At 36.4% G+C, this 21,205-nt stretch overlaps 1 protein-coding gene across 1 annotated transcript in view; it reads right to left on the bottom strand.

Annotated features, from left to right (window-relative positions):
* Positions 1 to 2,899: 2,899 nt before the first annotated feature.
* LOC145284954 (pre-mRNA-splicing factor RBM22-like) overlaps positions 2,900 to 21,205 on the bottom strand; it is a 46,850-nt gene continuing 28,544 nt past the window's right edge. Inside the window, exons 5-9 of the mRNA XM_080134055.1 lie at positions 17,022 to 17,194; positions 14,638 to 14,838; positions 13,940 to 14,187; positions 9,927 to 10,085; positions 2,900 to 3,197 (exon numbers count right to left, since the gene is read on the bottom strand). Of these exons, the coding sequence (XP_079990181.1) occupies positions 3,046 to 3,197; positions 9,927 to 10,085; positions 13,940 to 14,187; positions 14,638 to 14,838; positions 17,022 to 17,194 (933 nt within the window). The 3' untranslated portion in view covers positions 2,900 to 3,045. The remainder of the gene's footprint in view (positions 3,198 to 9,926; positions 10,086 to 13,939; positions 14,188 to 14,637; positions 14,839 to 17,021; positions 17,195 to 21,205) is intronic.

The following is a 21,205-nucleotide window of genomic DNA, read 5'->3' on the forward strand; positions in this document are numbered from 1 at the left end:
CTATCTGATAACATAATTTTAGTTCATTGGTTTAAAATATCATTTTCGTTTCTTCGTCTTAAAATATCATTTTCGTCCATATATATTTGAAATATCTATTTTTGTTCATTTGTCTTCGAAATATTTTCTTTTATTTGTTTTTTAATATCATTTTTGTTGATTTCCTTTGACATATGTTCGTTTATCTTTCTTGAAATATCATTGTTGCGCATTTATTTTGAGAGATCATTTTTGTTGTTTAGCTGACAAATATAATTTTCGTCGATCCTTCTTAGAAATATTATTTTCGTTCATCCATCTTTGAAAAATTCTACTGTGGGTAAGTTGATAGCGTGTTTTTTTTTTTTTTGTTGTTGTTTTGTTTTGTTTTTTTTGGGGGGGGGGTGCATGACGTGGTTTGTAGGTTCAAACCCCGCATGTAAATTTCTTAATAAAAGAAACAGTAGGTTCTCTAGAGTGCAATGTAGAATAACATATATTTTCGACTAAGTTACTGCATGGAGGCATGTGAAGCTTCCTCCCAGGAGATTTCAATGACAATAAAATATAGGAATGTGAAATATTCGTTGATGATCATTCAATCCCAGGCAACGTCAGATCTCCCTGCTAGTCAAATATAAATTAGAAAATCACGGATCGTTTTGACATTCTATTTAGCTACGATTTCCCTACGAGGTATCTTAAATAGTTCTAAAACTTTTTTCGTATGGGCACTTTTTTTGATAATACATGAAACACCCGTCGTCGCCTGCAATGCAGTTGTTGTATAGTTTCAACTTCTGGAAGTCCTCTTGTGTGAGCATGCCAATGACCCTTGTCACAGTCTCTTTCATCTCCTCAATTGTCTCATAACGACAGCCTCTAAGGTTTTTCTTACAGAATAAGCAAAAGTCACAGGGAGCAAGGTCTAAACTGCATGGAGGGGTGAGGAATTAGCATGATTATGTCCATTAGGATTAAGTCGACTTCAGCTCTATTTGAAATTAACAAGCAAAGAGCATAAATTTTTTGCATTGCGAGTCTGTCTTTGTTTCATCATTATTTCCATGGCAAGTGCTCGTCTGAGCTCCAATCTCTGGTGCCCCTCCTCACCAATCTTTCACGAAAAACACCCATCTAGGCTGAAACCACTGTCAAAAATTTTCCCCACTCTTTATCTGTGCCTAAATCAAAACGTAGATTCCATGAACAAAGCTTCTTTCTTAGAACTGCACGCCTGTGGAACTCTGTTCCGTCTGCCTGTTTCCCACCTGACTACAACCTGGATGTCTTCAAGTCCACATAAACAAATTTCTGATGAACCGCCCTCTTAAGTAGACACTTTATTAAATCTCAGCACTAACGTACTGTACATGCAATAACTCTTATCCCTGAGTGGCTTCCGGGCCTTGATAAGTGGTGACCACCTTGTAAAAAAAAAAAAAAAAGCATCAAGAATTGATGTTATAAATTGAATTTAAAAAAGAAAAATATCTTAAAGCTGCAATATTTTAAGTTATAAATTTTTATTTTTTACTAGAATATCTTGTCCTTTTCTTTTCCAGTTTTAACAACTAGTCTTTTACTTTTCCATGTTTAAGGTTAACCATATTACTTTTCATACTCACATTTTTCTATTGTAATCCATGATTTTTTCAGGCTTCCATTAAATTCACTTGTTTTTTGTTTACTTTCAGTCTTATATTTTTGCCCCCATCAACACACATGTAATAATGTACGGCACTCGTCTGCTTTCAATAAAATCTCCTTGATTATCTCCCTTTCATTCTTTTATTCTGTTTTACTTGATACTTCTCTTTTCGCGACAGCAGTGAATTAGTGAATCACTGAAGCGACATGTTGCTATGGAAACCAGTCATTAAAGAAAAAAACTGTCACTCACCTTCTTACATATTTTGAACATCAGAAAATTCATCATAAATTTTGTTTTACTGAACAAAAATTGAATTTTTTTTTTCACAATGTATGAGGTGATCTATAAACTGCAATAATTGAAATTTGGTCAAAAAATAAGTGAGCAGTGAAGCTTTAAAGCAGTTCTAAATGACTAAAATTGACACTTAATTCAAAGACTACCGTGTTTGAATGATTAGAAGATTAATGCATCTATACTGCTATGGTGGTGTGTCTGTCCGCCCAGGGATACAATTGAAAGCATCCCCATTGCAATAATAACCAACCATTTAATTCAAATTTAAGTCAAATTGTGATGTTAGGGAAATCGGGGCTATATATTTGTGACGAACATCCATAAACAACAAAAGACAAGATTTTATTTAATTTATAACTTGATAGTTGAAAGGTATAAAAGTAAGACTTTTTTTTTTTTTATTACATTTTCACCCCAAACAAACAAGGCACATTGCCACTTTGATGTAGGGGGCTACTATCAGGGGCAGCAACAACTGGGGCACTATGTAGGGATTTGCGCAGCAAGATGTCGGTTCACGTTACACTTGAACTTCTGCATGTCAGTACAGTTGGGGAAGCAGGGACCTGGGGAAGAAACTACTGGAGTAGAAAGATCTTTTACATCTAGGGATCTCTACTGCGTGGAGGTGGGATTTAGCTGCCTGTCGGGTAGAGATTGTAATATGGGGTTCAGGGCAGGGAGCAAAAGTATATAGTGGTTCTAATTCATTCCTGGGGGAGGGGGGAGGTAATAAAATTATGGGAGGGAGCTTAACTTTACTTAGATCAGTTTTTTTTTCATAAATTGAATTTTTATATTATTTTTCTAATAGTCATGAAAAAGTTCTCAGTATGTTGACATTATTCCACAGTTTTCCTTCTCCTAAAGTAGTTGCAAATCATTTAAAACATCACTTGTTAAAATGTAATAAAGAAATGTTTTTTACAGAGGCTTCTGCAAAAAGTAAAAGAAAAAAATAAATCGGAATGAACTTTATATTTTTATTGTCTTTGTTTGCATTGGTCGTAGAAAAAGAGTGAGAGATGAGAAAGTCTTGTTGCATAAAAAGTGGCAAGTGCAACATTCGCACATGCCATCTTCATGTTGCGCTTTCCCACACTATCTTCCGACGTTTAGTTCTTCTGGTTTGTCAAAGTGACTGCTCCCATTCGCGTCGGATCCTGCGATGGATAATGTACGGAATTCAACTGAGCTGTTCTCGGAGGTATTAACGGTGGAGGTCTCACCGGCAGAATACCTGGGGGTGGAGGAGGCAAACGAACACCTGAAAATAAATTAACAAACAAACAATATAGCAAGGCTTTTTTAAGATGACCAAGAAGGGTATAAAGACGCTAGCCATTGAGAGAAATATAAAATAACAGAGTTGTTCAGATTTTTACAGATTTTCACCAGCAAGATTCATTTTTTATATTTACACAATTTTTTAATAAAATTATTTGAACCAAACTTTTTAATGGCAGGTTATTTTATAGTTGTTTACAGATCCACCATATTTGTATGCGAAGGTTAAGATCAAACTTGTGCCCATCAAAATCTATCCCTTTTGGTTCTCTCATTGGTTGGGGTATTTATAGCATTCTTGGTCTTTCTTTTTTTTTTTTATGAAGGTACACAATTTTGAAAACTAAGAAAAGACCAATGAAATTTGTAATCTATATATCTATAAAAGTGAGAATGTGTGTGTGTGTGTGTGTGTGATGACACTTCTCAACCTATATACATTATGAATTTTTTATCTAAAGACTTGAAATTTGGTATATAGGATATTCAGACATGTGGAAGACTTTAATTGGTTTTCATCCAGAAAAAAAAAAAAAGAGCTGTTAAGGGGTCAAAATTGAAAAATTGGTACGTGTGAAATACAAGATCGTACTGTGAAGCAGTGAAACTGACCTGCCACAACTTGGTTGAAAGAAACATTTTAGTGCAACATAAGTTTGAAGACAAAAAAAAAAAAAGTTCAAAACTTTCCCTTGCTCGTCTTTCGTCAGTCAACAGTCATATTCTTCTCTACTTCTTCACAAAATCACAATTACGTTTTATTGCGTCAACCAGATTACGTTTTGTTTCTCTTGCAAAAAAAAAAAAAAAAAAAAAAGAAAAGCACGTCCTTATATGCAGTCACTTTTAATCCAGACTATACAACAATTTGCACATCTCTTTTCTTTGTACTGGATGGATTCCGGGTTCAAATGAGAGCGGTTCTCTTGTGAATCCTATTTTGTCAACTCTGCAGAACTAACAGATTGCTGTTCAGTTTTGCTACACCCCCCACCCTCCACACCACTCCCCCCGTGATCTGATGATCACATAGATGACAACTCTGAGCTGGTCTTTTTCGTCTAGCACTCCTTTGAGGTAAAGGTATTTCCTCCTCGGATGACTCGTCAGGAGAAGAATCACCACATGCCTCGTTCATGGTAATCAACCTCGCACTCTGAGTTGAGAGCTTGAGGTCACTTTCATCCTATCAAGGCCTATGACGGGACGCAAGTCCCTTACATGGCGGGGCATCCGGTCGACAAGAACGTTTTGTGCGCTTTTAACTCCTGTGACACGTCTGCGCATATAAGAGGTCACTCACCATCCAATTGGGGTCTTAATCCAGACATGATCACCCACATTGTATCTATTCTGCTGCTGTTTGGGCTTGCCTGGAGAGGGTGTGTCAATGCCCTTCAGTCAAATGCAGTAGCGATGAATCAGGTTAGCTAGGGCAGTCAGTGGCGACACATTGTCCTTAGAAGTAACATTGTACCAATCGACTGCTTCTGCTATGGAAGTGTTTCCTTGCCACAATTCGCTTCACACTCCACGATGCCATTGCTGGAGGGGACGTATGCACAAGAAAGTGCAGCAGACTCCCCATTCACCAAGAAAGTCCTCGAAAACCCTGCTGCAGAATGCTGTATCATTATTGACGCGTATTTCTGCCAACACTCCACACTCACAAAACAGGACAAAATAGGTGGCTGATCATGCTTGCCGCATCCTGTCGTCTCAAATGATGTCAGATGGAGAACCTTGTGGACCCGTAGTCAATGAGCGACAGATAATATTTGCCTTGGTAATAGGTTACATCCATTCCCACTCAGAACCAAGTGTCGCTAACATCTAATTTCCCTTTTTGTCAATGTACCAGTGGTGGGTCAACCGACTGGCATTTTTCGTAATTTTTTACCATAACCAATGCTTTGGGAATCATGGGATCCACTTGCTTGACAAAGTATAACGTTCATTTTACGCTGAGATGGCCACTTTGATGATGGACAGACTTCATCCCGTCAAGGTCATACTTACTTGGTGACACGGCTCCTGCACAGTTTAAAGTTTCAATTGCTTTTTTGACAAGATCAAGCCATCACTTTGGTACTTTTCATTTGAGCATCTGCTCGGTTATGTTTTGACCTCATTAGGACGGCATCTGCGGACAGTTTATATTCTTTGACCAAACTTGTGAGCGTGTCAAGTCGCCATCTGATCAGCATTTCACTTGCTGCTTTTCCCGTGAAGGTGTCCGTGATCCATTTGTGCACACAGGCAGAGTTAGTGTGAAGATGCAGCAGAGTTGCTTCCCACATCGATGCCATGTTCACTCCTTTTAGCACAGCATCGAGCTCCGTCAGATTTATATGTTGCGTATCTATTTCCTTCTGCAACCAGCTTGCATTCTCCACGGTGGCTCCATCGTGCTCCAGTGGCTAAGGAGCTTGCATCAATCCACACGTCTAGCGCAAGACCATCCACACACCACTTTCCTTGTACACGGTCTTCTTGGTGCACTCTTGCAGCAATCTCTTCAATCATCAATCATTGTTGTTTAAGGACCGTCACTCGCCTTGTCATCCCAACCTTTTGTCAAATCCACTACTTCCCTTTTAATGAACGCTGCAGCCACCCTGAACCACTTAACCACTGGGAAGTACCCAACTAATTTTCCAAAAATGAGAAGATAATTTGTCGGGTAAGAACACTGTGGACCTCGTTCCCATACCAGACTGCTGCCCTTTTCGTGATAGGCTAAGCAGTCTCTTACCATTCTGCAATCACTCTGGTTCGTTGCTCGCTAATCCAAAATCAGCCAAAATTTGTCTCACTTTGGTTGTGGAAACCATGTCCTCACTGATGAACACATCATTAATGTACGTTGACGTTGCCTGCCGGATATCGTTCTTTCTCGAGAATAGCTTCAACAATAGCTGGCATGAGGTTGGTGCTACATTGAGCCCAAAACCCATGTGTGTTAGGCAGTACCTCTTTACTTCAAAGATCACAGTCTAGTACAGCCACAAGTATTCATACACACGCACTTATAGATATGCCTTCGAAGGTCAAGTAACGACACATTGGAGCTTTCACACTTCCACTCTTAGCTTTTGTGTGCAGACATTGGTGTGTGCCGTGGAAGCCTTGACAAGTTCATTCAGCTCACGAAAGTCCAATACCAGGCGTACCTTAGATTTATTCTCTTGTAAAACGGCCATTAATGGAATCAGGCCTTTTGGGGGATCAAGCTCTTCCTCAGAATAGGGAAATAGCCATCCATTGCTCAACCACATTTCCAATTCACTACGGTACTCCTGTCGAATTTGGTTGGACATCAGATACTCCGGTACTTTGTTGTTAAGCCATTGGGTGGCTGATTGCTTTGGTCTGCTCATTGAACTCAGCATTGAAGTCTGGTTCCTCTATTCTGATCGCGGCGCAGGCACAAAGCTCCATTTTAACAAAAGTGGCATTGCCGAATCGGTTTATGCGAACTCCACCGAATATTTTGATTGTCCATTCCGATTAACATATCGAAGCCCAACAGCAATGTGTCCATGACCAGAACATCAACTTTCATGGGGCTTATATCTTCTATTGCCAAAGTGATAATCCGATTCCGTGGCTGTGGAAGATTTCATTGTTGAGTGTTAGTACCTCCGATGCTGACCGATTCCAGGGTTCACACACTGATCCAGTCATGAGGGACCAAGAGCATCCCAAATCCACCAGTGCCATGTACTTCTTGTCATTAACCATGACTTCCATTACGGGGAGTGGCCCTTTTAATTTGAATGAGGAGAGAGTGGCACTGACGTCTCACTCCGTTTCCTGGACACTCTCTTGCTAGGTACCCTGTTTTGTTTCAAGAAAAACAGCGCGGAGTTGATCTTTCTCTTTGATTACAACGACTGTCGCACTGCATGCAGTTTCTGGCCAGATGCAAAAAAAACATCCTTATATGCAATCACTTTTAATCCCATCGGCAGCACAATTTGCATATCTTTCTTTTCTTTGTACTGGACGGATTCTGGGTTCGAATAAGAACGATTCTTTTGTGAATCCTATTTTGTTAACTCTGCAGAACTAACAGATTCTTGTTCAGTTCTGTTACAAATTTTTTAAAAGTGGTTTTATTCTTGAGTTATACAATTTAAAAAAGATATTCGTGTGGTTACTGTTATATGGACATGATGTAATGACTTAAATGAAATTAAAGTTGTATTGAAATATTCCACAATCTGTAGGATACAATATGCCAGTCAATAAAACTTTGAAATTCACACATTCAATTTATAATTCATGACTTAAAGAGATGCATCAAATCAAAAACATATTTACATAAAGAATATAAGTTTCATAAGACTAGGTTCACAATTTTTTTTTAAAATGGATAAATTACTAAATTTCTTGATATAAGGTTCATATTTTGATCAACTTTTTTTTTTAACTAAAAAAAAAAAAAAATGTTCATGTAAATACAAAACAACTTAAAATTCTTATAACTTTTGAATCACTAACGACATTTGAGCTTTTTTTATGCAGCTTTATTCGACCAAGTTGATAAAATAATGGGTTGAACAGAAAAAAAAACAATTCTCTATTTAAATGTTCCTCTCTTCCTTCCTATTCAACACTTTAATCAATTCAACCATGATGACAGCTTCATGAAAGAGAAAAGAAATAAACCCGATTTATCGTGTATGAACACAGCAAAATTTAAAGAGCATTTTTATCTCACAAAGGGAGATAATGAATATTGTCTTGATAGAAGATTCTCATATTTCTCTCAGAGTGCAATAACAAACGAAAATATTTTATTCACTACACAAAAGCAAACGGAGTTAATCATTTTCAAATAACGATTGAAAAAGGAGAAAAAAATATTTTTGGTGCTTGTCCAGAATTCCATCCCCCTCCCCCCATGAAAAAACAAAAATAAAGAAAAATCTGTACAACGTATGGAGCCATGACAGAAAGATGATATTGTACACGAACAAATAACGTAAATTAATCAAGTAGTTTTTATCTACATAAATAAAACAGTAGATGTATTTATGTGTATGAAAATATGTAATCGATAAACTCTTCACATAACATTTCAACAGGAAACAGTAATCATACAACAAAGATGGTTTATAAACAAGTAAAATCTTTGTTTGGATGGATAACACGTACAGAAATATGTCAGTAAGTTGAAATGCAAAATGTTAATTTCAACTTGCCGACATATTTCTATTACTTTTGCGCATGTGCAAATTCATTCATAGCTTGAAGTGGCTTAATTTTAAATCTTTTATCTGTTGGGTTAGCTCAAACGGTAGGTAACGCCAAACTTTCACAAGAAACACCCATCTAGCAGAAAACACTATCACTAATTTCCCCCACTCTTTATCTGTGTCTAAACCTAAACGTAGATTCCATGAACAAAACCTTTCTTAGAATTGCACGCCTGTGGAATTATCTTCCGTTTTCCTGCTTTCCAGCTGACTACAATATGGTTGTCTTCAAGTCTAACGTAAACAAGTTTTTGATGAACCGTTCCATATAAGTTAACAAATTTACCGAATTTCCATTATTAATGATTACTATATTGTCCAATTGTCTACTCTTTAACCCTTATCCTCGAGTGGCCTCTTGGCCTTGATAAGTGGTGATGCCTATGTAAAAGAAAAGAGAAAGAGCTGTTTGGTTATAGCTGCTGACACCCAAGTCATTTTTATTTTACTTTTGAAATCACTACTATATATAATATTCAACAGAAAATTATAATAAATATGAAATCTGCATGAATAAGCATATTTTACAACCAATAAAGTCAGCCTCCCGCGACCCTGCTAGGTTTTAAATAAAGAAATCAAATTATATGGCTAAACTACAAATGACTATCTCATGCTATCTTGAAAATATACTGAAGTGCCAAGGGAAATAACTCCAAATCCAGATTTTAGAAAGCCAGTCTTAAAATGAGGAAAGAACACTGGAAAAACTAAAATTTGCTTAAAATAGTTTTATCTTCTATCTATATAAAATGAACTCATTTCCCCCTCCCCCATGTGATTTTGACCATAATAGGATTAAAAATTCTTTTTTTTAGTAGTTGCTGGAATTAACCGAATCGAAGGGTTATTTATGCCATTTTTTTTTCCACTTATCGCTGTGTTTTTTGGCTTTTGGTTTTCCGAACACGTTTTTCTATGAATTTTTGCTTTTTGTTTTTTCGATTTCTTGTAAAAAGAAGTTTTACGTTTGTTCGCGATTTTCTTTTTGTTTTATTTTTGTTTTGCCGATTTTTTTAAAAGAAGTTTAACATCATTTTTCATTTTTTTTTTTTTTATTAATACAGGGTTATTACTTCGCTTACATACACACACCTCCAAACAACCGGGCAATGCCAGGTACCCCCTGCTAGTTAAAAATAAAACTACTTGATCAATTTACATGATTTCTGGAATATGATATTTTTGTTTTGTACATCATACAGATTTTTCTTTATTTTCATGGGAGGGCAAGTCTTTTTTTTTTTTTTTTTTCAGCTAAAAATAGAACCATGTTAAAGAACTGACCCAAACTTTAAACTTTCCAGATAAAAGTGCTTTTGTTAATTTAGGAATAAATTATATCTGCCGTGTGTCAGATGGACGATCTTTATTAAACAAAGAAATTAAGCTTAACAAATAAAAAGCTATGTACGATTGAATATTGTAATGCAAACTATAATTACCTGGTGGTGGTGGAGCTCTAGGCATATTGCCAAATGGTGGTGCAACTGGGGGAGGAACACGAGGTGGGACGCCTTGCGGTGGTGGTGGAGGTACCAATGGTGGAGGTTGGCCCAAGTTAAAGTAATTGTTGGTCAGTTCTTCAGGCGGAAGAGGCAAAGCTGGAAAAAGAAAACAAAAAAAACAATTAGAAAACAACTGTTGTCTCTAAAGTGGTGCAGACAACTCTAATTCTTTTGGACATGCATGAGATTTAATTCAATGTCGCAATCAACCTTTAGTCTTGCCATTGACAGATTGCTTAGCTAGTTTACACCACCAGCACCAGAATTTTCTTGTCAAAATTTTTAACAACCATGAGAAGCTCCTCAATCTGTCAAACTCATTTTTGAAATAAGATTTTATTTGCTAAACACATGACGTATAGAATAGATATAGTTTAATATTTGTGTTGGCTTTGTATTAAAAACATAAAAAGACGATTAAGTAACTTTACATTTGTTAATTTTTTTATGAGGATTGAATATTCGGATTATTTTAATTCTTTGGACTATTGTTCTCATCTTGTTTTTTTTTTTTTATAACATTTCGGTCAATGTAACCTTCAACCTTCTTTAGGTATATCTTGTCACAAGCATAATGGATACAGTACAGTAAAATTCAGTTGTAAGTTACACTTATCTGGAGGTTTAAGGTTCAATCTTCAGTGCAGTTGACACACAAAATACTTTTGCAAATTGCTTAAGATTTCTACCTCCATGGATTAAATAAAAGGGTTTCATTTGAAATTCCATGCAGATTCCAGAGTTTGACGAGATACACCTGAAGAAGGTCGGAGGTTACATCGATTGAAACGTTGTGAAAACTACACTAAAGACAAGAACAGTAGTCCAAAGAATCTAAATAAGATCACTCCAGCATATTCTTCACAAAATACATGGATGATATCCTCATTTTCACATCGTCTCTAGAAGAAGCAAATAAGATCCTCATTACCTTAAAAAATGCTGACCCTTGTATAACCATTGAACATCTAGACACATCTGGATCCTTTTCAGTTCTAGACTTCACCCTTAACATTACTGAAACAGGACACATAGACACAAAATTCTATAGGAAGAGTGCTTGCAGGGCATCTTCATAAATTACAAATCCGCCCTCCCCACCAAAGCTAAAATAGGATATGCTATGAACGAGGCCGATCGTATCCTTAGCAAATGCACTAGTGGCACAGACAAGGCCACTTCTATTAGGAGTTTTCAAATACCAACTCAAAACACCTAGAAAACGACAATACACCCTCTCCAACATCTGCTTCTTAAAACTACCACATTTTAATGACAAAATAACATCAGCCATTCGCAAAACCATTTACAGGAAAAAATAAGACACCTAACTAACACACTTTGGACCAACACTGAGACAACACTTATCAAATACTATAGAACTAACCGACAACAATCCCTGCACTCTATCAAATTGCCCTGTCAATAATATAGAATTATGTAAACGCATGTATTCAGTATATCAAATACAATGTATGGTATGTGGGGAGTTCTACATCCACAGCTCAGTTAAGTCACTGCACATACGCATAAAAGAATACATTACAACCAAAGTGTCCTCATCTAACCATCACATCAACAAAAACTTACAAAAATACTAGCTACAGAAAGAAACCAAGGTAATCTGAGGTTGAAGGAACTAATTAGGGACATCAACACCTACCATCTTATACAATATGTTTGCAAATAAATGTAATTGAAAATTCTTGAAATTTTCTTTTAATATTGTCATTCTTTTATATACTAATTCGTGTCCACAGGGTTTTCTACGAACCACATCGATATAGCCTTCAAACATCTTCTTTCATAAATAATTAACTTTAGTTTAATCAAAGATTTCAAAGAGAAAAGGGAGGTGGATACTGTGGAGAAGGGCATTATGTCACACCATGAGGAAAGCAGGAAGCACGGTCTCTATAACATCATAGTCATTTGCTTAAGGACTTTCAAACAAATCAGTTCCTTACATTATTAGACAACTTATTTATTCTTTAACAATATTGGTATCATTTACAGCAGGAATTCCTAACTGGAATCCACAGATGCTTTGGAGTATGAAAAAAAAGTTGCTATTTTGTTTTATAAGCCCAAGCTCCATCAACGCAATGTTTTATCCCTGTGTGTGTTACAAGTAATTCAACAGAATGTGCTCCAACAAACTTGCTGCACGTGTGGGCCCTCAACGTAAATATCTGTGGGAGTAGTGTCACCCTTTAACTCAGAAGAGCGACCTAGCTATGTCACTTCCTGTTTCTCATATTTCACCCTCTTTTCCCCTGAACGCTCGACCAGTCAAGATGTGACAAACACCGCTCCGGTGGAGCCATAAGCCACCACCGCGTTCCTGACTAGCCAGTCAACCGCAAGTAACGTTACTCATCTCTCAATGAACTCTTATTCTTCCTATCACTCTTTCCTGTATATTTATGCAATAAATTGCATTTGTTTCATTGATATATAATGGTATATTTTCGTCTTCATTATGCGACCTTTTGTCTTTTCAATTCCTCTACCATTAAATACATCCACCATTAAACACATGGGGACGGGGTCGTCTATCACACAGCAGACCATCCTGTCCCCAACATATCCCCGACCAACCCATCAAGTAGCAAAATCTGACTTCCTCAATGTAGAAGTTCCAAAATGCCAGAAAGTTTTCGACTAAGAGTTTTTTTGTTCAAACTGTCTTTGAAATTCCCTCATCGAATCAACATACAGAAATTCAAATGAAGAAACATCTTATTGCACAACTCCCTACTTAGGACAAGCCTAAAAATCTGGCCCTTAATTTCACAGTGGCATAATAATAAAACTGAAAGTGATACACGTTGGGTTTATTGAAATTTTTAAGATTTAGATATTGTTTAAAACATTGATCTCCTTTGTCCCTGCCACACGTCAATAGTATCATGATAAAATATCCATCTGGAATATTTCAACAAGCTCAACATGTATTACTTTATTAATTTATCCTCATCTTTCTTAGTTGTTGTTTCACAATGTTTCGGCCAACTATTCTTCTGGCCTTTGTCAGGTGGTAACCACAACGGGATAGGAACTCCGAATCTCCTAACTGCATTCTCAGCAAATACTGACATCCATAGTTGTTGTCGTCTCACTAGGTTTTTTGCCAAGTAAGCCTCTGGCCGGCTTTGGGTAGGATTGAAACCGCTATCTTCAGACAATTCTCACCTGGAACCGTAGAGATTCAACGTCTCTATCCATTGCGCCATGGGCCACTGCACCACACGCCCCTGCGCCACTGGACCCGTGGTGCAGTGGATGGAAACGTTAAATTTCTACGTTTCCAGATGAGAATTGTCTGAAGATAGCGGTTTCAATCCTACCCAAAAGCCAGCCAGAGGCTTACTTGGCTAAAACGTGGTGAGATAACAACAACTACGGAAGGCAGTGATTGCTGTGAATGCAGTCAGGAGATTCAGAATTCCTATCCCGTCGCAGTTGCCACCTGACGAAGGCCAGAGGAATAGTTGGTTGAAATGTCGTGAAACAACAACTAAGATGAGATAATAGTCCGCAATAAATTAAAAAATAAATAAAACTCATTTCAATAATGAATTCCAATGTAATAATATAGGTATTACTTTGTTTTAAATTTTTATTATTCACCACAAAACTCATACAATTCTTATATGACCTTCCGAACGTTAAACCTATTTTGTTTGTAACAGGTACAATCTTACTGCTTATATATTACTATCAAAATTATGAAGAATTTTGATTAAAGGTTGTTAGTTTGGAAGGCCAAAAGCATTCTCTCTAATAATGGTGATAAAAGCCAAGTTAACTCAGTTATATTAGTTTGATATGATCAGTGAAGAAAATAATGTCTTTTTTAATAAACTTTCACGCAAACTGAAAAAAAAGGGGGGGGACAGCAGGGGATTTTATGATAAAAGAAGAATGAATATGTTCCTCAATCTCACCTCCAGGTAAACCAGGTACCGGTTCCAGTAGTTTCTCTGCTTCATTGCCTTCTTTCTTTAGCAAAGTCTGTTGCGCCTGTGATCGTCCCCACTTGATATTGAGGCGTCGACCCAGAATGATTAATTTGTTGAACGAACGCTCGGCGGCCAATTCAGCAGCCGAACGACTTGTAAACTGGACAAACGCGCACTGCTGTTTGCTGACCACATTAATCGAACGGATCTCACCAAATTGATAAAAGTGATCCCTGAAATAGGATGAAAAATAAACAATGAAAAGTTGCAAGATGAATGACAAGTTTAAAACTTCATACTTAAACTATTGTAAATGCTGCCCACAAAGTTTGGGTATATGCTTAAAAAAAAAAAAAAAAAAAAAAACCTCAATTCTAATAAATAGCATTTTCGAAGTCTTTGTTTAGAAGGTTTTATATGTCAAGACACTGCCTGTGTTTTTTTTTAACCTCAGACTAATTTCCTTATGTATCCAGATTCCATAGGCACTATATATATATTACACTTATTTCTGAAATTCATGTTTGAGTAGATAATACCACTAAATATATCTTTAATTTGAATAATTAATAATGTGTAAGTCACGTAGAGACGAGAAACATATTGACAGACAAAGTGATAACAATTTTTAATACAAAAATGTAAAAGAAAAAAGTAAAAAGAAATTGTGTACAAGTTGTTACCTCAATTCTTTTTCTCCAATTCGTTCTCCAAGGCTGCCAACGTATAACGTTGTGATTGACTTGTCCTCAGGCGGATCTAATTTAGGCATCGTTGCATATCGCTTGATAAGTTTATCAGCTACAGGATCATTAAGGCCATAATATCTGTCTTTAATGTTTTGGTCTGCAAGGGGGTCATCTGGGTCAGTTGGCTTTTCATGCCTGACAATAGATATAAAAGAATGTTGGGTTTAAGCTGAATTCAATCCATTGTCTATAACATATGCCTTTCAGGCGTGAAAAAAAATAAAGGAGGAGTAATTCTAAAGATGAACTTAATAAAGATATGAAATGGAAAAGAAAATGAAAATTAAGATGTGGTTTTAGTCAATCAAGTCACACAACGCTTACTGTAAGCTTGTTTCTAGAAGTTTTTTTTTATTATTAGAAAGGTTTTCCATCACAAAATCATGTTAATATTTGTATTTTGAAATGATTTATTGAAATTAAAATCAGCAAGGATAATTGTGTGAGCTGATTTAAAAAAAAGCCAATTTAATATGATACGGCAAAAAACAGTTTCTTTTCATGCTATATGTATGTGAAGTTGGCCTTGTTTGTGCAAGCCGAGGTGTTCGTTTTTCTGTGACGATCTGCTATTCCTAAAACTAACTGTATGCAATCGTACAGGTAGGTTTGGTTTAAATTTTATTCCAACAAACGATTAAGAATAAGGGTGCATTTATTATATAAATCTGTAACCATAATTTATTATGTACAAAATTGCAATATGTTAAAAAGCAAATAATAAACTGACTACTTTCTCTTGTGGTCCAAAAAAACTAGTAGAAAATCTCATTAGCTTCATTACTACATATCACTGTCAACTGCTTGTTATGAGGCAATACTCTGACACTTAAACCTACTTCTAATAGAAACTTACCAACTTCTTGCTTAATTTATAATTATGTAGAATTTTCCATTTTGAACATTATTTTTAAAATGCATCTGTATCGAAATGCTGCAACAATAGCCAAGATTTGAAATCGCATTTCTGTTTATCACCTAAGTTTCAAATGTCATCTTTATCACTACAAGCACAAACTGTAAAGGTCATCATATTTTATTAATATTCAAGTGTGGGACCATGTGCTTCTACACCCACCCACGCTCAAGAACAATCACCGACTCCAACGTTGTGTGCTATGGATTACTTCTCTTTCATCGTCTCTTCTGGCAGTGTCGTTTTTTAAACTGCTGACTTCCGAGGAGGTGAGCACAGGTTCATAATTATAAAAAAATAAATAAAATGACTAGAAAAAAAAACACACTTTAGAGACACAAAAAAATCCAACACATTTTGTATATATCAGTTGGGTCCTGGATGCACTTTCTGCTGAGGCCATGTTCGTCAGTTGGCACCAGCTCATCTCGATCTACTCTGAGTTACATCTTACATTCACCTCTCAAATGAGAAAACATCCTCAACTAATGAAAATCTAAAACTGTCTCTAACAATAATAAACTTCTGCAAAACTCATTTCCATGTCCGTAAACAAATTTTAAATATATTGACCTCTATTGTCTGATTCTTTTTGTCCCAACACACTGCCACACCTTGATTAACAATCCTATTTTTGCTCCTTTTATGTCCCTTGGTGAACAACTTACTATACCTTCATTCTGCTGATAAACTCGTTTTTTATATATTTTTCCTTTTCCTTTTTTACTTCCTTACACCAGTGTTAGGACAATACAAAAGTAAACAAGGGGAGTAATTCATTACTTCTTTAGGCAGGGTTGCCTCCCCCTTGTCCGAGTCCTAGACTTTAAATTCTCGTGACTTCTTGTGAGATCAACAACCGGAAGTAGAGAGTGGAGGGAAAACAGAGTGACTTTTAAAATGGAGAAATGAGCATCATTCCCGTTTGTTCATGTTATCATACTTGGACTTCTAACCTTTTATGTATTATGTTTGAATTGTCGTTATGTGTGTGTGTGTCCATAATAAATGTATATCGTTAAGTGATTTTCTTATTTGTTCATAATTATTTCATTCTTTCCTCATGTGTTGCAAACATACCCACGTGAAGGCTGGACAACCTGCGGTAAGATATTTTGTCTTATATTGATCCTAACGCATTCCACTATAAACAACCAGTGAGGGGGGGGGTCAATAGTATCATATAAGCATTTTTCTAAGCAGCTTCATTTGTCAGTCAATTTGTCATATATAAATTTTGAAATGGTATTTGTTGTTAACTGCACAGGTTGACTAGACAAATCATAATATCCGTTTGTTCTTGTTTGTTCCTTGCAATCATTAATAAATAACCAAAAGAAATGTAACAATCGTTAAAGGACAGAGAATAAAGAAATAAAAAAATCGTTTTAAATGTTCTCACCGATATGGACATTCTTCTCCACGTTTACATTCCCCTTTAACCCAAAACGAACATATATGGGGCCTATTCCGTTTGTAATAAGGGGATGTTCGGGCTAATTTGAGAAGCATATCACTGGGAGCAAGCGCCTTGCCCAATGCTCCAGCAGCCGTAGTACCGTCACTGTTGCTGATCTGTAGAAAAAAGAAAACAGAAAATTAGTGTCAGAAAGGAAAACAACAAAATCCAAGGTTGGACGTATCAGAAGAGTTCCGTATGCAAGTTTTACAAAATATCATCTTTGTTTTGTTTTTTTTAACATTTAGAGGGTCACCACTTATCAAGTCTCAGAGGTTACTCCATGATAAGTGTTGAGTGTTAGGTAGCCGGTGAGATAACACAATCAATCATGGTGGAATTAGAGTAGTGTTAGATTATCAGCTAAAAATACAACCCAATAGGTATTTATTCACATCAGATTTGAAGATGACCATGTTATAGCCAGCCGGAAAGCAGATACATGGTATTGTGATCCACAGATGGACAGTTCTAGGAAAGAAACTCTGCTCATGGAATTTTCATTTAGTTTTTGGTACAGCTTTCTAATTTATATATGTTATCTAAATTCTGTTGAATTGTTTTATTTCATGTGCCTTGATTTATGATTTCATGTGCATCATGATAAACACATGATGTAAAAAAAAAAAAATTCCTTCCTCTTCACATCTGTATTGTTTTAGATTTGTTTGATTGATTGATTGATTGATTGATTTTACGGCATATCAACCTATGTGGTCATTTAATGCCGGAGTCCTTTTTTTTTTTTTAACTTTTTTTATTGGGAGGGGGGGAATGACTTTTTCAGCCTTTCCTCCCTTTTTTTATAAAATTGAACTAAGAAATTAAATGTTGTATTTATACATGGATGTGTCTATTTGGGTGACTTTAAATTTCCTTAAATTTTCTTATATAAATTTACTTTCCTTAGGTATGCTAGAATATTTGCTGAGTTGACCTTTTCAAAAAGGTCTTCCATATTGCTTTCTGTATAATATAATTTTCTAGTTGGGGCAAGGTCATCACACCCAACTAGGATATGTTTTACTGTGAGTGTCTCCTGGCATGGGATGCACTCTGGCGCCGATTCTCCATTTAGTATATAAGAATGAGTAAAGTTGGTGTGCCCTATGCGCAGCCGAGTCAGTATCACATCTTCTCGGCGTGATCTCTTGATGTCCGGACATCGTTCCTTAAGTTCAGGTTTGATTGAGTATAATTTGTTGCCCTCTTGCTGACTCCACCGCAGTTGCCATTTTTCCTGTATGTATGCTTTTATCTGGGGTCTAAGATCAGTATGTGGAATCTTAAAATTGTCAGTTGGAAGGTGAGAAGATTTTTTTGCAGCTGTATCTGCCCTGTCATTGCCTTTGATCCCCACATGGCTGGGGATCCAGACAAGAATAATGTTTTTAGTAGTTGAAAGGATATTGATTTTTTCTATTAATTTTGTTGTTAGTGGATTTTTTTGTTTTTGATTTTGTATAGATAATAGGACTGATAGAGAATCTGTGAGAATGATGAAGTTTTTGGTGGTTTCCTCTGAAATTATGTTGAGTGCTAGATCGATAGCTATAGTCTCTGCAGTGAATATAGATGCTTCATTTTGAAGATTTCTCTTCATTGTGGTTTTATGGTACGTTGCTGCACATCCAGTGTGATTGTTGCTTTTAGACCCGTCTGTGTAGATAAAGGTGTAGTCTGAATATTGTAATTTTAAATGTTGAAGTTCGTCGTGGTATTCAATAGGGTTTGTGGTAGATTTGGACTTTTTGTTTAGGTTGAGTTTTATTTCAACTTGTTTCATGGTCCATGGGGGTGTTTTAGGCAGTATGAAGTTGTGAATGCTGGAGATTGGAATTTTCGATTCTTCAATGCTTTCCTTCATTCGGAGCCCGAACGTTTTGATAGTTTTTCTTCTCATGTTAAAGAGTTCTTCATATTTAGGATAGAAGGTACATTGGTATGCAGGGTTGTTTGGGCAAGACTTCAGATTCAGTAAATATTGAAGGGCTAACTTTTCTCGCCTTAGATCTAGTGGGGGTTCGTGTGCTTCCGTGTATAGACTGTTCACGGGGGAAGTTCTGTATGCTCCTAGGGCCAATCTTAGGCCAGTATGGTGAATAGGGTCTAGACTTTTTATATATGATGTTCGGGTTGATCCATATATGAAACAACCGTAGTCTAGCTTTGAGCGGACTAGTGCTCTGTAAAGTTTAAGGAGTGTTTCCCTGTCTGCACCCCAATCGGTATGTGCTACCACTCTCAAAAGATTTACAGCTTTGTTACATTTTTTTTTCAGATAGTTTATGTGTGGGATGAATGTTAACTTTTTGTCAAATAAAATCCCTAAGAATTTGTACTGGTCAGTAACGGGTATGGGCATTCCTTCCATGGTTAGGACAGGATCATTATGCATGTTCTTTAGTTTGCAGAAATGCATGCATTTCGTTTTTCTTTTGGAGAATCTAAATCCATTCTCTTCCGTCCATCTCATTACTTTGTTTAAGCACAATTGAAGCTTCCTTTCTATTATAGATATATATCTAGATCTACAGCATATTAGGAAGTCATCCACATATAGGGAGCAATCTACCCCAGGGTTAAGGTTTTTTACAATGTTGTTAATTCGGATACTGAACAGGATCACTGACAGTATACTCCCTTGAGGTACTCCATTCTCTTGTTCTTTCAAGTCCGAGAGAGCTGTGCCAACCTTTATTCTGAACCGTCTATTTTTTAAAAAATTTTCAATAAAAATTGGCATTAGTCCAAGCGCCTTCAGATCCCTTGTAACACCGTACTTCCACACAGTATCGTAGGCTTTTTCCATGTCAAAAAACACTGCTGTTAAATGTTCCTTCCTTACAAAGGCTTCTCTGATGAAGGTTTCAAGTCTGACTATGTGGTCTATTGAACTTCGGTTTTTCCTGAATCCTGTTTGAAATTCTGTAATAAGATTCTCTGTTTCCAGGAACCAGATTAGTCTTTTGTTTATAATCCTTTCCATGGTCTTACAAATGCAGCTTGTTAGAGCTATTGGCCTGAAATTCAATGGATCTGAGACGTTACTTGATTGGGATTGGATGTTTGAGTTTTCAGATTTGGGGATTGGTATTATTGTGGCCTCTTTCCAGGTCTCGGGTACGTTTCCACTGGACCATATAGTATTGAAAATTTCAAGTAGGTATTTCATTGAGGTTTCTGGAAGTTTTTTGAGGATTTCATATGGAATTTCATCGGGCCCTGTAGCTGTGTCATGGGATTTGGTTAGCGATTCTTTTAATTCAGGCAAGGTAAGAGGTTGGTTGTATTTTTCAGTATTTTGTGATTTAAATAGAATTTTCTTTTTCTCTTCCTTTTCTCTAATCTTTTTGAATTTCTCTGTTTGTCTGTCACATGATGAAATTTTTGATAAATTATCTGCCAGGTTATTGGAAATGTCTTTTTGATCGGTGTATATTTTGTTGCCTTTAGAGATGTGGGATATTGGTGTACTACTACACTTTCCTTCTATTTTCCTCATCATGTTCCAAACTGTTTTCGCCTTGGTATTCACATTAATTTTGGATATATAATTTCTCCAAGTTGTTCTTTTGGATTCCTTTATGATTCGTCTGGCTTTTGCTCTGTTGTTTTTGAAGAAATCCAGATTTTCGCTTGTTGGGTACTTTTCGAATTTTCTCAAGGCAGCTCGTCGAGCTCTGATGGCTTTTCTGCATTCTTTTGTGAACCAAGGTTTGTTGTGATTGTTGGTTTTGGTTGTTTTCGGTATGGTATTATTTGCTATGTTTGTGAGTGTTTTAATGAAGTAGTTCAAATGGTCATCTTCATCATTCTTTTCGATAATTAATTGGTTTTTGCACTGTTCCTGGAAGTTTTCCCAATCCGCTTTATGTAGGTTCCATTTGGGTGTTTTTTGTTCAGTGCTAGTACTTAGACTTTCCAGGATGATTGGGAAATGATCACTCCCACAGGTGTCATTGTGTACTTTCCAGTCATAGTCCATATATATGGAAGGATCACATAAGGTAAGGTCAATGGCGGTGAAAGTACCTGTTGCTGGGTACATATAGGTGTAGTTTTGATTATTAAGGAGGCATAGATTATTTTTATTTATTATGTTTTCTATTTCTTTTTCTTTTTTA

Source organism: Euprymna scolopes, chromosome 9, assembly GCF_053919585.1.
Source record: "Euprymna scolopes isolate OS-2025 chromosome 9, ASM5391958v1, whole genome shotgun sequence".
Lineage (NCBI taxonomy): Eukaryota > Metazoa > Mollusca > Cephalopoda > Sepiida > Sepiolidae > Euprymna > Euprymna scolopes.